The 15,165-nt window shown below is 37.4% G+C and overlaps 1 protein-coding gene across 1 annotated transcript in view; it reads left to right on the top strand.

Annotated features, from left to right (window-relative positions):
- ROCK2 (Rho associated coiled-coil containing protein kinase 2) overlaps nucleotides 1–15,165 on the top strand; it is a 117,569-nt gene that overhangs the window by 73,862 nt on the left and 28,542 nt on the right. Inside the window, exons 9-23 of the mRNA XM_066237491.1 lie at nucleotides 81–240; nucleotides 1,837–1,897; nucleotides 2,396–2,407; nucleotides 3,671–3,750; nucleotides 3,905–3,953; nucleotides 4,505–4,640; nucleotides 4,739–4,830; nucleotides 5,101–5,347; nucleotides 5,717–5,823; nucleotides 6,819–6,978; nucleotides 10,493–10,653; nucleotides 11,029–11,213; nucleotides 12,899–12,968; nucleotides 13,590–13,693; nucleotides 13,865–14,051. Coding sequence (XP_066093588.1) covers nucleotides 81–240; nucleotides 1,837–1,897; nucleotides 2,396–2,407; nucleotides 3,671–3,750; nucleotides 3,905–3,953; nucleotides 4,505–4,640; nucleotides 4,739–4,830; nucleotides 5,101–5,347; nucleotides 5,717–5,823; nucleotides 6,819–6,978; nucleotides 10,493–10,653; nucleotides 11,029–11,213; nucleotides 12,899–12,968; nucleotides 13,590–13,693; nucleotides 13,865–14,051 — 1,811 coding nt within the window. The remainder of the gene's footprint in view (nucleotides 1–80; nucleotides 241–1,836; nucleotides 1,898–2,395; nucleotides 2,408–3,670; nucleotides 3,751–3,904; nucleotides 3,954–4,504; nucleotides 4,641–4,738; nucleotides 4,831–5,100; nucleotides 5,348–5,716; nucleotides 5,824–6,818; nucleotides 6,979–10,492; nucleotides 10,654–11,028; nucleotides 11,214–12,898; nucleotides 12,969–13,589; nucleotides 13,694–13,864; nucleotides 14,052–15,165) is intronic.

Raw genomic sequence — 15,165 nt, 5'->3', positions numbered from 1 at the left:
ATATTAATATAAAACAAAATAGGGTTGGTTTATTTATTAATTTCGTTGTTATAAATGAGATAATTTATTTCTTTTAATAGCGGCAGCTCCAGTGGTACCTGAACTCAGCAGTGACATAGACAGTAGCAATTTTGATGACATTGAAGACGATAAAGGAGATGTAGAAACGTTCCCAATTCCTAAAGCTTTTGTGGGAAATCAGCTGCCCTTTATAGGATTTACCTACTACAGAGAAAATGTGTATGTGACTTGTTTGTTATACTGTTACTGTTTTAGAGTCTTGCTTTAGAGAGTTGTCTTACTTCGAGACTGAATTATGTGAGAAAAAGTATTAATTTGCTTTAAACTTTTTAGTTTTTTTCAAAAGGATTCAAAAGTTCTTTTTCATTTCATTTCATTATTTTATTTCTGAATGCTGTATGATATTCATTTACAAATGAGTGCAAGGCAGTGCTCTATATTCATTGGACTGTATGTACATAATACCAAATACCTGCTTTCGAAGGAATTTGGCAAATAGTGAAGAATATGAGAAGATTATATACTTGTGGTGAATGGTAGAATATGGTCTTTGCTTTAAGAAACATACCCCCAAAATCTGAGTTGTTTGAAAGAAAAATAAAAGTCCTGTCTCTTTGGATTGAGGGTAGGGAGAAGTTAGGCAAGCCCTCAGGGAAGAGGTGGCCAAATTTAAAGATAAGAACCGGTTTCCTGGGTGGCCGAGATGCGGGGAGATGAGCAGTGGAAGGAAAGTTGGGAATGCACGCGCACATTGGGAGCAGAGTAGTGTGATCCGGTGGGGCTCAAGCATAGGATGTACTACTGCATTAATGGCCATTTGGGGGGCTTGATTAGACTGTGGTTTTCTTGCCCGAATCCTTCCAGCTAGCACAGAGCCTGGCTCAGGTCAGTCAAGAAATACTGGTCTACTGAAGTGAGGTTTGGGGGTAAGATTAGAAACTTGAAGTAGGAGTTCAGGGGAAGACTACTGCAACAGATGATTGCTAGGTGCTGTGCTAAGGGACTTTTGACTTTACAGGCTGTGAGGAGCCCCTGAAAACTGTTCAGTAGTTCAGTGAAGCATTAAAGACATAGGAAAAACTTTCTGGTGCTTCCATGTGTAATGATGGGGGTGACCAACCATTACGACTTGCCCAGGACTGAGGGGTTTCCTAGGATGTGGCTTGGACTTTCATACTAAAACTGGGAAAAATCTAGGTAAACCAGGAAGACTTGGTTACCCTGCTACCAACAGTGTTCTAAAAACTACCGTAATACTGATGCAAATTAGAATGTCAATGCCAGAAGAAACCCAGGAGTGTTTATAGGCAGTGAGGAAGGACCCCGTTGAGAGAGAAAGTGACAGTTAAATAGAGTGATCATTTATGCAGTAAAACCTGGAGATCAGGAGATGTTGTCTTTGAAAAAGGAGGAGAGATGTCTCTTTCTAGAAAATGTCTAGTAAAGAACAAAATAGTTACAGGAACTCGAGATGAAGAGGGAGAAAGTATAGTTTCATTTAGTGACTCCAGTCTCAGCAATGTTAAATAATAAAATATCCGATAGCATGAGAAGCAAGAACAGTTTAGCAGTTTAAATTATTGAAAATGGTATAAAAGTCTAGAGCAGCGGTTCTCAACCTGTGGGTCGCGACCCAGGCGGGGGTCAAACGACCAAAACACAGGGGTCTAGAGGGGAAAGTGTTGCTTCATTTAAAATAAGTTGAAATGGAAAAATAGATATGTTTGTGATTGGATTTAATTCTGAGGATAAGTTGCTATTAGAAATGGATTGAAATGATATGCAAAAGAATTTTTTTCCTGCATTTCCTTCTAGGTTATTAATTGATTCTCCCTCTTGTAGAGAAAATGATTCCATACAATCAAGGAAAAATGAAGTATGTATAAATTTTTGCTATTCTGCTTTAGTCACATGTTCACATATTATAGAAATATCCATGTGTATTTAAAAGTTTACTTAATGCTACTTTTTGAATCATTATATGGTGTTCTTTGATGCAGGACGGGTCAGCATAACATTGAAATAATTTCTTTGATAAGCATCATTTGTGTAAGACATAATGGCTAGTGAAACTGAATTCTACATTGCTTTTAGGCTTAGTTGTGGGAGCGAAAGTGATAAACAGATTTATGAACAGCTATAATATCAGAAATTTTTAAAATCTTAGTTCTATAAAAGTATTTACAGGCAGTTGTAAGAGTACAGAAATAGTGGAGATTCAAATTTTGAGTATTTAGCAATGAATTCATATAAAGGATAATTTTATCAAATGGACAATTTGAGTGGATAATTTTGATATGACTTGTGTTTTGGGAATTTTACAAAGCAAAACAAGTGTTTTAATGTTTTCTGTGTTTTTGTTTGTTTTAAATAGGAAAGTCAAGAGGTATGTTGATGTCATATATCTTGAAAACTGAGACAGACTCATCACTCTGGCTGTGTTTTGACATAGCCTTCTTCCATTTAGCACTTGGAGTGTACTGCCTCTCCTGGGAGAGAAGTTTCCACTCTTTTTCTACCAAGTATCTCTTTATATTGTTCCTGTGGGTCTGCTATGTAAAAATATATATCATAGATGTACTTTTTAAATTTATCAAGGACATATAATTGGCAGCAAGAACTTCTGATTAGTATGTGATAACTAGTGTGATCAAATCAGATTAATGCAATACCAGTTATTTGAACCAGTCAGTTCATTGGCCTGTATATTCTTATTAGGGGAAAATGTAGTTTCATTTAAGGTATAGGAAATATTGAAGAAACCATGGAGAACCTAATCACTAGAAAGAATAGTAGAAAGAGTACTGGCCTTGGGACCTCAGAGACTTGGGCTGGTTATTTTTGTCCTGCCACTACTAGCTGTGCTGTCCTGCCCAGCTGATTACCTTTTTTGAATTTTAGATTCTTTATTGAGTGGATATAATACAACCCTCTTCTTAGGATTTTTGTTAGGATTAAGGAGACATTTGTCAAAAGGGACTTAAAAAGTTAAGTCCTTTATAAAGGTAATAATGCTCCAAAAATGGACTATGTAATGCTTTCTATAGTTTTAGTTTGTTTAAAGGCTGACAGATTGAGGCTAGAAAGATTTAAAGAATGACAGGGATATGACTTGTAATTAATTAGCTCTCATTTATTCTAAAGAGTTATTGATTACAACTCTACAGTACTGTGTCCAGTACTGTGTAGAAAGACATAAAGCTTATATTCTTGTTTTTAAGAATACCAATATATATTTGAGTGTGTTCAGTCAGATATTCTGAATATTTGTTTTGGATGTAAACCTTTTATCTTTATCTTATAAACACAGATGCTAACAATATTTTTAAATGCCCTACAGAAGAACAATGGAAGATATCCTTTATTCATAATGAAAGAGGACCTTGTTGTCATAGAATTCTGCAGAGAGTAGACTGAGCTTCTCATTTGTGTGTTTATGTAGTGGGTCATGCATACATGTGTGCTGTCACAGACAGAAAGCAAGAGAGGGAGGATTTTTTTCCTTCTGTCATTAAAAGGCCCATTAGAGGTACAAATACTGTACCACTAGAGAGGAGATGATATTCCGTTGAAAGAACAGTTTTCTTTAAACCTCTCATCTTTTAAGTGTGACCAGACTTTATAATGATAGTGTTTTCTTTTCTGACAGATTCAGAAAAAACTGTACACATTGGAGGAACACCTTACCAGCGAGATCCAGGCCAAGGAGGAGATGGAGCAGAAGTGCAAGTATGTTTGCAGATGATGAAACCATTTATTCTGAAATCTAAGTGCAGACATGTTACTAAAAGTGTAATTATACAATTAGTTGTACATTTATGGCAAATACTTTTATTGTAAATTAGAAGTTTTTTAATTTATTGTTTCTTTTGAAATTCTTCAGATCTGTTAATACTCGCCTAGAGAAAGTAGCAAAGGAGCTAGAAGAAGAGGTAAAGTTGCTCTACACTTTGGTTAATGTTTTTGTTCATAAAAAGTCTTGATTCCTGACTTGTCTACAAAGGGCTCTTGGTACCATCTTAATGTATGTCTTGATCTTAGCATGGTGGACAGGACTAAAATAGGATGGTCATGATAATAGGCTTCATTTTTGTTACATCTTTGCAAAACTTGAGTTAATTTAGATACTTCAAGTAAAAGCATTTGTATTAATGGCTTGTCTTCAAATCGGAAGGTGGCCATTGTTTCTTTTTTCAAAATTTATATTTATAACATTTCAGACCCATGCTTTTATTACGCAAAGATGGTTCACTGGTAATAGGATGTTACAGAAAGTGACTTTCAATAGTAAACAAAACACTGAAAATACTGATTTAAAAATAGTGTGCTATTTTTAAAACATGGAAAACATTGTGGTTTTACTAATATAGCAATTACAGCTTTTATTTAGTTTTTCTGTCTGCTTGAAATAACAAATAGTTTTTGTTTTTATTTGATTTTCACACATACGTTTTTCTGATAGTAACATCAAGCTCCGTTTCAGATTTCCTTAAGGAAAACTGTGGAATCAGCGTTAAGACAGCTAGAGCGAGAAAAGGCCCTTCTGCAGCACAAAAATGCTGAGTATCAGCGGAAGGCCGATCACGAAGCAGACAAGAAACGAAATTTGGAAAATGATGGTTCGTGATGTTAAATACTAAATCCCCCCCCAAAATTTAAGTGTGTGTCTATGTGTGTGTTGTGTTGAAGCTTGCCACTGAAATGCTTTTTTTCATAGTTAATAGTTTAAAAGATCAACTTGAAGATTTGAAAAAAAGAAATCAGAACTCTCAAATATCTACTGAGAAAGTGAATCAACTCCAGAGACAAGTAAGTGGATCCCTGTTTGTAATAAGGATATTGAGTTTTATTTATGACTGCCTATTAACAGTTTTAATTGGCAGTGTTACAAAATGACATTTTATAGCTAATTTTAGAGGGGAATCATTAGGAAATTTGTTTCGGTTTTTGTTTATTTTAAACACTTTTGTAATGGGGTAAGAAATGGAAGTATGTTCATTATATATACACTGTGTGTGTGTGTGTGTGTGTGTGTGTGTGTGTGTGTGTTTGTTGTTGTTTGATTTGAATGAATAACAGCTGGATGAAACCAATGCTTTGCTGAGGACAGAATCAGATACTGCCTCCCGGTTGAGAAAAACCCAGGCAGAAAGTTCAAAACAGATCCAGCAGCTGGAATCGAACAACAGAGATCTACAAGATAAAAACTGCCTGTTGGAGACTGCCAAGTTAAAGCTTGAAAAGGAATTTATCAACCTTCAGTCGGTTCTAGAATCTGAGAGGCGGGACCGAACCCATGGATCCGAGATAATTAATGATTTACAAGGTATTGACATAGATATTGCCCTGAATTCATCTTAATGATTCGTATTGTGGAGATAACTTTAGCTAATGGATAACATGCCAAAGTATATTTCTGAATATACTGCTACCCTGTTATATCAAGTTAGGGTATTAGAAACACATTAACATAAAATTTTGTGAATGAAAGATTTGCTTTCAAATAGTTTGAAGTACCCAGCCACATCCCAAGGTGGTAGATTGGCTTCCAGCTGAGTTAACTGTCAAGCAGTATCACCACTGTATCCACTGTGCCAACAATTAGAAAACTTCCGCTCATAAATAGCAGCTTCAAAGTATATCCAAGTTTTTTACTCTTGTGGGTTTATTGTTTTTTAAAATGTTGCAATTTTAGGTAGAGTATCTGGCCTAGAAGAAGATTTAAAGAGTGGGAAAATCTTATTAGCGAAAGTAGAGATGGAAAAGAGACAACTACAGGAAAGATTCACTGACTTGGAAAAGGTAAGACATTACGCTTTATATTTGTGTGGGAGAATGACTGCAGAGTTTCAGATTAGAAAATTTATTCTAAAATATTTATTTCTGCATACTCGTGGACTCTTTTTTTTTTTTACTGTATATCTAGAGATAGTTGTATAGATGAGGGCTATACTTATTTTTGAGTCTTGGCCTAGCACTACATAATCAGCCCTTAGTATATTAGAGGCTTTTGGAGGGAGGGACTCTCCTGGGGTGTGTAATGAGATGCTTCTTTCTAGGAGTCCAAGGAAAACTCAGATTTTTACTGATAGCATATCTTAAAAATTATATAATGTTATCATGGCTTTTGGCATTTAGAAGTTTTTCTTTAAAAATACTGCAAGCTAGGGATAATTTCTAGGCCTTGTGCAGTTAATATTTTATTTTATTTACTTATTCATTTAAGTATTTTTTTAAGTGGGGGGGGGCAGAGAGACAAACTCCTGCATGTGCCCTGAACCAGGATCCACCTGGCAAGTGCCCTACCACGCAATGTTCTGCCCACCTGGGGCTGCTGCTCCATTGCTTGGCAACTGAGCTATGTTTAGCACCTAAGGTTAGACCATGGAGCCATCCTCAGTGCCCGGGGCCAGCTTGCTCGAACTATTCGACTACTTGAGCCATGGCTGCAGGAGAGTAAGAGAGAGAGAGGCAAGGGGGAATAACAGATGGTCACTTCTCCTGTGTGCCCTGACCAGGAATTGAACCTGGGACTTCCACACACCAGGCCAACACTCTACCACTGAGCCAACCAGCCAGGGCCTTTTTTTTTTTTTTTTAAGATTTTATTGATTTTTAGAGAGAGAAGAGAGATAAAAATGAGGTGGGGGGAGCATCAATTCGTAGTTGTTTCTCATATGTGCCTTGACCGGGCAAGACCAGGGTTTCAAACCGGTGAGCTCAGCATTCCAGGTCAGTACTCTATCCACTGTGCCACTATGGGTCAGGCTAATAACTACCATTTTAATCTTTAATAGGAAAAGAACAACATGGAGATAGATATGACATACCAATTAAAAGTTATACAGCAGAGCTTAGAACAAGAAGAAGCTGAACATAAAGCTACAAAAGCACGGCTGGCAGATAAAAACAAGATTTATGAATCCATTGAAGAAGCTAAATCAGAAGCCATGAAAGGTACACATGGTTGTGAGGATTTTCTAGCAGCTTTGTACTGAAAATTGGTTCCGTATTCAGTTCTTTGACTTTGAAAATATTTGTTTACATTTGATTGCCAAATACTGGAGGGGAAGCACTGGAGGGAGGCTTCCCATATGTATTTCCTCCCCTTACGGCAGAAGTCGTTTCTGAGGCCCAACAGGATTATTCAACCACATTTTTATATCAGAAAGAAATGAAGATTTTGGTGATACAGGTGGTGACAGGCATACAGAATGTAAAGTTCTACATGTATCTGCTCAGATTTAGGGGGTATGCGCTTTTTAAAAATATTTAGTATGACATTTCATCAGTTTGTAGTTCCTGCCATTTTCTTCAAGATAAATTTTTTTTTTTTTTTTTCTTTCTGAAGTTGGAAATGGGGAGAGACAGTCAGACAGACTCCCGCATGCGCCCGACCGGGATCCACCCAGCACGCCCACCAGGGGCGATGCTCTGCCCACCAGGGGGTGATGCTCTGCCCCTCCGGAGTGTCACTCTGCTGCGACCAGAGCCACTCTAGCGCCTGGGGCAGAAGCCAAGGAGCCATCCCCAGTGCCCAGGCCATCCTTGCTCCAATGGAGCCTCAGCTGCGGGAGGGGAAGAGAGACAGAGAGGAAGGAGGGGGGGAAGGGTAGAGAAGCAAATGGGCGCTTCTCCTATGTGCCCTGGCTGGGAATCGAACCCGGGTCCCCTGCACGCCAGGCCGACGCTCTACCGCTGAGCCAACTGGCCAGGGCCTCTTCAAGATAAATTTTAAAATTATAGCTGACCTAACTAGAATAGAAGCTCATTGAATATTCTGAGCTCAATAGTAGCTAGATTTGGTCAAAACTGTACAATGAACGTAGGACAAGATAACAAAGTTAATTTTTCCTCTGACCAGCCTGTATCTGGAATTGTCTTAGGCTAATTACTTGTTTTCCAAACTGACTGTTTGTTAGATTTGAAATTCCAAAGGAAACCAGTATTCTTGTAAAAGATTAATAAAACTTCTTAACACTTTATTTCATATTAAAATATAACATTTATGAATAACTTAGCAAAAAATAGTCTATTAGTGAATGTAATTAACATTGCAGATGTTTTGGTTAATATTACAGTGTGTCTGCAAAGTCATGGTGTACTTTTGACCGGTCACAGGAAAGCAACAAAAGACGATAGAAATGTGAAATTTGCACCAAATAAAAGGAAAACTTTCCCAGTTTCATACCTATTCAGTGCAGTTCAATGTGGGCTCACGCACAGATGTTTTAGGGCTCCTAAGGTAACTATCCCATATAGCCTCTACAGACTCGTCACTGACTGATGGCCTATCAGAATGGGGTTTCCTTCAACTGCTTATCCCACTGAGTAATGTTATTCCTATGTAGTGGCGCTTTGTTATAAACGCGCCGATATTCACATTGCACTTTGGTCACGGATTCGAATTTAGTGAGCCACAGAACACACTGAACTTTCCTCTGTACTGTCCACATCTCGACTGGTATGGCCGTGGGCTGCTCCGCTGTATACATGGTGTTACAACATCATCTGCGCATGCGCACATGCTGCCACATCATCCTACAGAAACTGGGAGGGTTTTCCTTTTATTTGGTGCAGATTTCACATTTCTATTGTCTTTTGTTGGTTTCCTGTGACCGGTCAAAAGTGCACCATGACTTTATGGACACGCTGTAGTTTAAGGCACTAATTCAGGATGGTAAAAAATAGGTGCTCTATTTAGAAAAACTGATTAGAAGAGATGAAGTTAGTGTCTGTAATTCCGTCTGTGGCCTAGAAGACTGAGTGGAATTTCTTTGGAGGGGTAACTTGGGGCAATAAAATGCAAGCATTTTTCACCTGTGTAGAGCACACGTGTAACTGTCATGCAAAACAAGGTGTAGAATCTATCTTTTTCATCACCCCGTTAAGTTCACTTACGCCTCTTTCTGTTTTCTTTGCCCATGTTAGGATGATTGTTTTTTTACAAATGACTACATTCGTTTATAGATTATTTTCTGAACTGAGAAAATAAACATTCAGTATCAAAATAGCTACCTTTTTTCAAACTCCTGTTTATAACACTGACATAAGATGTGGGATGACTGGAGTACACAAAACTTGCACATCCAGATGGTACTCAGATGGGGTGTAAGCCCTCTGATCTTTCCCTGCTCATCATTGCCTCAGTTCAGAATGTGACTTCCATTGATGAGTTACTAGTTATGTGACCTTGTTTAGTTACTTACACTTCCTATGCCTATTTCCGGTAAAGGGACAATTAAAGTATTAGGTTGTTGTGAAAACCAAGTGCAATGATACATGAAAAGTGCATAGAAATGTTAGCTATTACTAATAGTAAATGAAGAATAGTTTCATTCTTTCCCACTTTGAAGATAAATCATTAAAAACTGAGGAGTCATAGGTTTAATTGTTACTTACTATAACTCTGTAGTAATTGATAGACATCGAGCATTAGGTGTGAAGAAGCAGAGGAACCTAGTTGGATTGGAACAGATTTTGTAATTGGAATATTTAAAAGTAATCCCTTAACTGTAAGAATTTCCATTAATAGGAATCACTTGGTTAGACATAAACTTTGTCTACTGTACACTGTGAGATTGAAAAAGATTTGTAAAAGTCTTTTCTGATTACTAAAACAAAAGCCATTGCAAATCATTTAGAAAATATAGGAAAGCATAAAGAAGTAAGTAAAGATTAACCATAGTCCTAGTAATCAGGGTGACACTTGTATATTTTCTCAATTTTTTATTGTTTTGCTTTTTTGCTTTTACAAAGTTATGAACTTTTTTTAGGTTATTAAAAATCCTTTTGTAATAGTAAGCACTTATCAAGTGTTTGTCATGCTCCAGGCAGCATTAAAGGGCTATCCACAATCTTTATAACGTTCCTATGAGGATGGGTACTGTCATCACCATTCAGAGATAAGGAAACAGCCTCAGAGAGGTTAGTTAACTTGACCAGTCAAATAATTAGGAAGTGTCAGAGCCAGGTTTAAACTTTGGAAGTTTGGTTCCAGAGCCCTGTCCTGTACTACCCTCCTAAAATATAATTTTCATCCTTTGCCTAGTAATATACTAATATAAAAAAGGCCATAGTGGTCATAGAATCTACCTGCATGTTTTAGGATAAGACAAGAAACACTTGGAGGCACAGGATAGCAGGGAGATAAATAAATCTTTATATAAAAGATATAAGTAAGTTATAGAACCATAAGTAAAGGTAGAATTTTTTTACTTCCATTAGAATGGATGCAGTATTGCTAAACATGGTAAATTTTTATACCCTGCAAATGAAATACCTAATTTTCAAGCATGAAATTGTTGACATTTCAAATACATTAACAAGAGTGATGAAAATATTAGACTGGGGATTAAAAAAATATTTTTAAGGTAGCATCATTTACTATAATTTTTATTAGCACCATGCCCTGTATTTGATGCTGCTTTTGTTCATAAATTCATGATTATGTTCATTCTTGTGACAATAGAAATGGAGAAAAAGCTCTTGGAGGAAAGGACTTTAAAACAGAAAGTGGAAAACTTGTTATTGGAAGCTGAGAAGAGATGCTCCATATTAGACTGTGACTTCAAACAGTCCCAGCAGAAGATAAACGAGCTCCTTAAACAGAAGGATGTGCTAAATGAAGACGTAAGTGTGCTTGCTGATAACTAATCAGCGACTTAGTGAACCAATTGGAAACTCGGGTTATTTGCAGGCGTACAATGATGGTGTCATAATTAAATTTTTCTTACGATATTCTACAGCCTTTTAATTTTACTGAATTTGGCTAATATACTAAATGAATTATAATTTTGAGAAACTTAAACTTATTTTTACCATAAAGACCATATGTAATTTTAAAAATATAACGTCATCAAAATTACAAAAAATACTTTACTGTGAAATGAATTCACTGCCGAAGAGTGGAAATCTGTTTCACCTCATCATGTGTGCTGCCAGCTTCCGTGATAAGAAAAATCAGGGTAATTTACTTACATAACAAGCACACGATGTATTTTTTAGGTTAGAAACTTGACATTAAAAATAGAGCAGGAGACGCAGAAGCGCTGCCTCACACAAAATGACTTGAAGATGCAAACGCAGCAAGTCAACACACTAAAAATGTCAGAAAAGCAGTTAAAACAAGAGAACAATCATCTCATGGAAATGAAAATGAACTTGGAAAAACAGAATGCTGAACTTCGAAAGTAAGTGAATTGTTCGAGACAAAGTTTTACTCATATGCACAACCTATCCACATGCAAATTATCTTAATTTTGGTTTATCTGGTGGTTTTTTTATGACCATTTTATTTCCTGACCAGGTTGTCCTTTCTTTTTCTGTACAAGTAACGTGTTGAGTGCCACTGTTCTTCTTTAAGAAGATTGTATTTGCTTCCCCAACAACTTTTTATGTCTGCTACCTTACTATGATGTGATAGAAAAGTAGATAGAATGATAGGACGAGTGGAGGTGTTGGAGCGGAGGAAAATGTCTGGGATTTCCACCCCGTGTTCTTAAGATTCCTTCTTGGGACCGCCCCTCACACTTACTGTCTGTGTATTTTTTGTTTGGCTCTTTAATGCCTGGGACTTGGAAATGTTTCACATAAGGAAATACCACATAAATTTTTTTTCCTTTTTTTTTTTGCTTTTTTCCGAAGCTAGAAACGGGGAAGCAGTCAGACAGACTCCTGCATGTGCCCCCCGACCAGGATCCACCTGGCACGCCCACCAGGGGGCGATGCTCTGCCCCTCTGAGGTGTCGCTCTGTTGCATCCAGAGCCATTCTAGCGCCTGAGGCAGAGGCCACAGAGCCATCCTCAGCGCCCGGGCCATCTTCGCTCCAATGGAGCCTTGGCTGCGGGAGGGGAAGAGAGAGACAGAGAGGAAGGAGAGGGGGAAGGGTGGAGAAGCAGATGGGTGCTTCTCCTGTGTGCCCTGGCCGGGAATCGAACCCAGGACTCCTGCACGCCAGGCCGACGCTCTACCACTGAGCCAACCGGCCAGGGCCCACATAAATTTTTTAATCATTTTTTAAATGATGTACTCTAGCGCTCTATTTAATTTATTTAGGAAACAGAAAAATGTATTAAAATTCATTTTTGAAAAACTAAAATTTTTGTTTTTTTAATAAGCCTAGAATTAACTTATTTCAACCTAACCTCTTAAATGGAATGTTAGGCTTGCTTTTAATTTTATTTATTTAATTTTATTTCTTTATTGAAGATTAACACACATACAGAGAAAGTACCGAAATGCTAAGTGCAGAGCTCACTGAGTTTTTGCCAAGTGTACAAATCTGTGCAGCTGCCATCACTCTTAGATATAAAGCCCTCACTCCTTACCTCCCTCAGGCCCTCTCCCAGCCATTTCTAAACTCAGACTAGGATACCAGTTTGGGGTTCACTTTTAATTCTAATCTTGGTTGGCATAAATAGCTCATTACAGTGCACACATGAAAATATGTAATTTAGTGTTACTGGTTTATTATAGCACTATTTGATCTCAGGACCCCTTTATACTCTTAAAAATTATTGAGGGCCCGCAATTTTTTCTTGATGCAATAGCTAATGATATTTTTTTGTCTTAGAAATTAAAACTGAATTTTAAACTACAAAAAACATAAAAGCACACATTTCTTTAGCTGTTGGAATGATGGTGTCATGACTTGTTATAGAGCCTCAGAAAAGTCCGCATACATTAGTGAGAGAATGAGAGTTACAAAACATTGCATTGACTTATTTCGTATTATGAAAATGATTTGGCCTCGTAGGTCTTCTGAAAGGATCTCAGGGCCTTTCAGGGGTTCCCCAGGCCCCATTTTAAGAGTTGCTGATTTAATACGTGTGTGACACATATTAACATTTAGAATTTGACTCACTATTGCCACAGAGAACGTCAGGATGCAGATGGGCAGATGAAAGAGCTCCAGGATCAGCTTGAAGCAGAACAGTATTTCTCGGTAAGTTTCAGACACATTTAACTTGAAAAATACTTTATTTGTAGAATTTAAAAAAAATTTTCAGAGCCAGGAGAATGATTCTTGTTTTTAGAATGGATGCTATTATCATTGTTAGAAAAATAGTTTTGAACACATGCTCATACCTTATGAAGTTAATTAAAAGCACTGCCTTTAGAGGAAGATCATGTTTTCATAATGAAAGAAAGAAAATTGTCGTTTTAACATTTATACTTTTTTGAGCTTAGTTTTAAAATATGAAACAGTAAGTGTCACCTCTGTTTCATTGATTCAAGCCAACAAAATTATCTCATCTAAATGAGTAATATTTTTGGCCTCTTCATTTCTACCAATGTGTGTTATTTAATAAGAAATCTCAGTGTGATATCCAGTTGAAAATCACACTTCTGAATTATTAGTTAATTGATTATAGGAAAATCAAAAAGTTCATTAAATTATTATTAATTTGTTCAGGTACTTACTATAACTGTTATGAATATGTTTGTATGTATTCAGCTTTTTGTCTGGATAGATGTTGACTGTAGAAATAATATTCTTCATGATGATGATGATGATGATGATGATGATGATGATACATGTTTCTGTTATTTTGTGCTGTTTTAGACCCTCTATAAAACACAGGTTAGGGAACTTAAAGAGGAATGTGAAGAAAAGACCAAACTTGGTAAAGAGTTACAGCAGAAGAAGCAGGAATTACAGGATGAAAGGTAAGGACAGGACCCTATCTCTCCCATTGGGAGCCGCATGCCCTGTGGCTAGAACAGTGCCTGCTGTCCTCCAAAGAGAAGCGTGCTGATGAGGCGAATTAGACAAAAACTGTTGACTTCCCAGGGAAAATGGAGCACTAGTGAAAATGGTGACGTGTCTCTGATCGGTAGGGACTCCTTGGCTGCCCAGCTGGAGATCACCCTGACAAAGGCAGACTCGGAGCAGCTGGCGCGCTCCATTGCTGAGGAGCAGTATTCTGATCTGGAGAAGGAGAAGATCATGAAGGAGCTGGAGATCAAGGAGATGATGGCAAGGCACAAGCAGGAACTCAGTGAGAAGGACGCCACGATCGCGTCTGTGAGTAACACTCAGTTCTTGTTGTAGTGTAACTGAATTGCTGTATCCTGAGTCCTGCTTAGGAGCACTAGGGGAATAACAGACCTCAGTGAAGAGTTGTGCATGCTGGCTACAAGATTTTTACTGTGTGGACTGTAGATTTAGAATGGCAATTTCCAGTAAATTGTAAATATTCGTATCTATTTAGAGAAAGTCCACATTAAGATAAATACGCTAGAGAGATTCAGGCTCAGCACTCAGAGCAACGTAAATGTTTGTAATAGCAGAAATGCAGAAGTCTTATCAATAGAGGATGGGTGAAATGTGGTGGAAGATGAAACTACTCTATCAGTTAAAAGGAATTAATTAGATCTTTATATCAACAACTTAATATCAAGTGAAAGCAGTTACAGAAAGATAAATACAGCATGGTGCTATTTATGGACCATGTAAAATCACGTAAAACTCCACTATATATTGTTTCATGTGTATGTAATAAAAGCATACAATTATGAATGAAAAGAATGGACACATAATTCACAGTGAAAATTCCTTCAGGAAGGAAGAATAAAAATAGGATTTGGAGAGAATACAAAGGACATCAACTTTTTTAGAATAATTTCATTTTCTGTTTTAAAAATGTTCTGAAAGGAATACTGCAGTTTTAAATTTTGTTTATTCTGCATGATGGAATGCAGAGCTTTGTTATATATAGTGTTTGCTTTTTCTTTCGCTTATTAAATGTTTTTCTCATGGAAAATACTGCTGAGGAGCCCTGGCCGGGGGTCTCAGTGGACAGAATGCTGTCCTGGCGTTTTGAGGTGTCGTGGGTTCTCTCCCAGCCAGGGCACAGAGGGGACGCGACCAGTACTAGCACAGCTAAGTGGAACAAAAGTAGAACCACGCCTTGGTGCTTCTCTCTTTCTGTCTCTCCCTCCCTCTCTCTTTCTCTCTCTGAAATCAATGGAAAATATTTTTTTAAGTATTGCTAGGGATATTTGTGAGAAGGGCGATTTTTTTGGCTTTCTGGGGTCCACATGAAATCTATTATGGTTAGCAAAATTTTCTTTAAGAGTGAAGTTCGGTAGATATACTAAAACGAAGAGTTTTAGCATCATTCCAGGATATCTTCATT

The sequence above is a fragment of the Saccopteryx bilineata genome, chromosome 6, assembly GCF_036850765.1.
Source record: "Saccopteryx bilineata isolate mSacBil1 chromosome 6, mSacBil1_pri_phased_curated, whole genome shotgun sequence".
Lineage (NCBI taxonomy): Eukaryota > Metazoa > Chordata > Mammalia > Chiroptera > Emballonuridae > Saccopteryx > Saccopteryx bilineata.
This window is presented reverse-complemented; position numbering and strand designations above follow the sequence as displayed.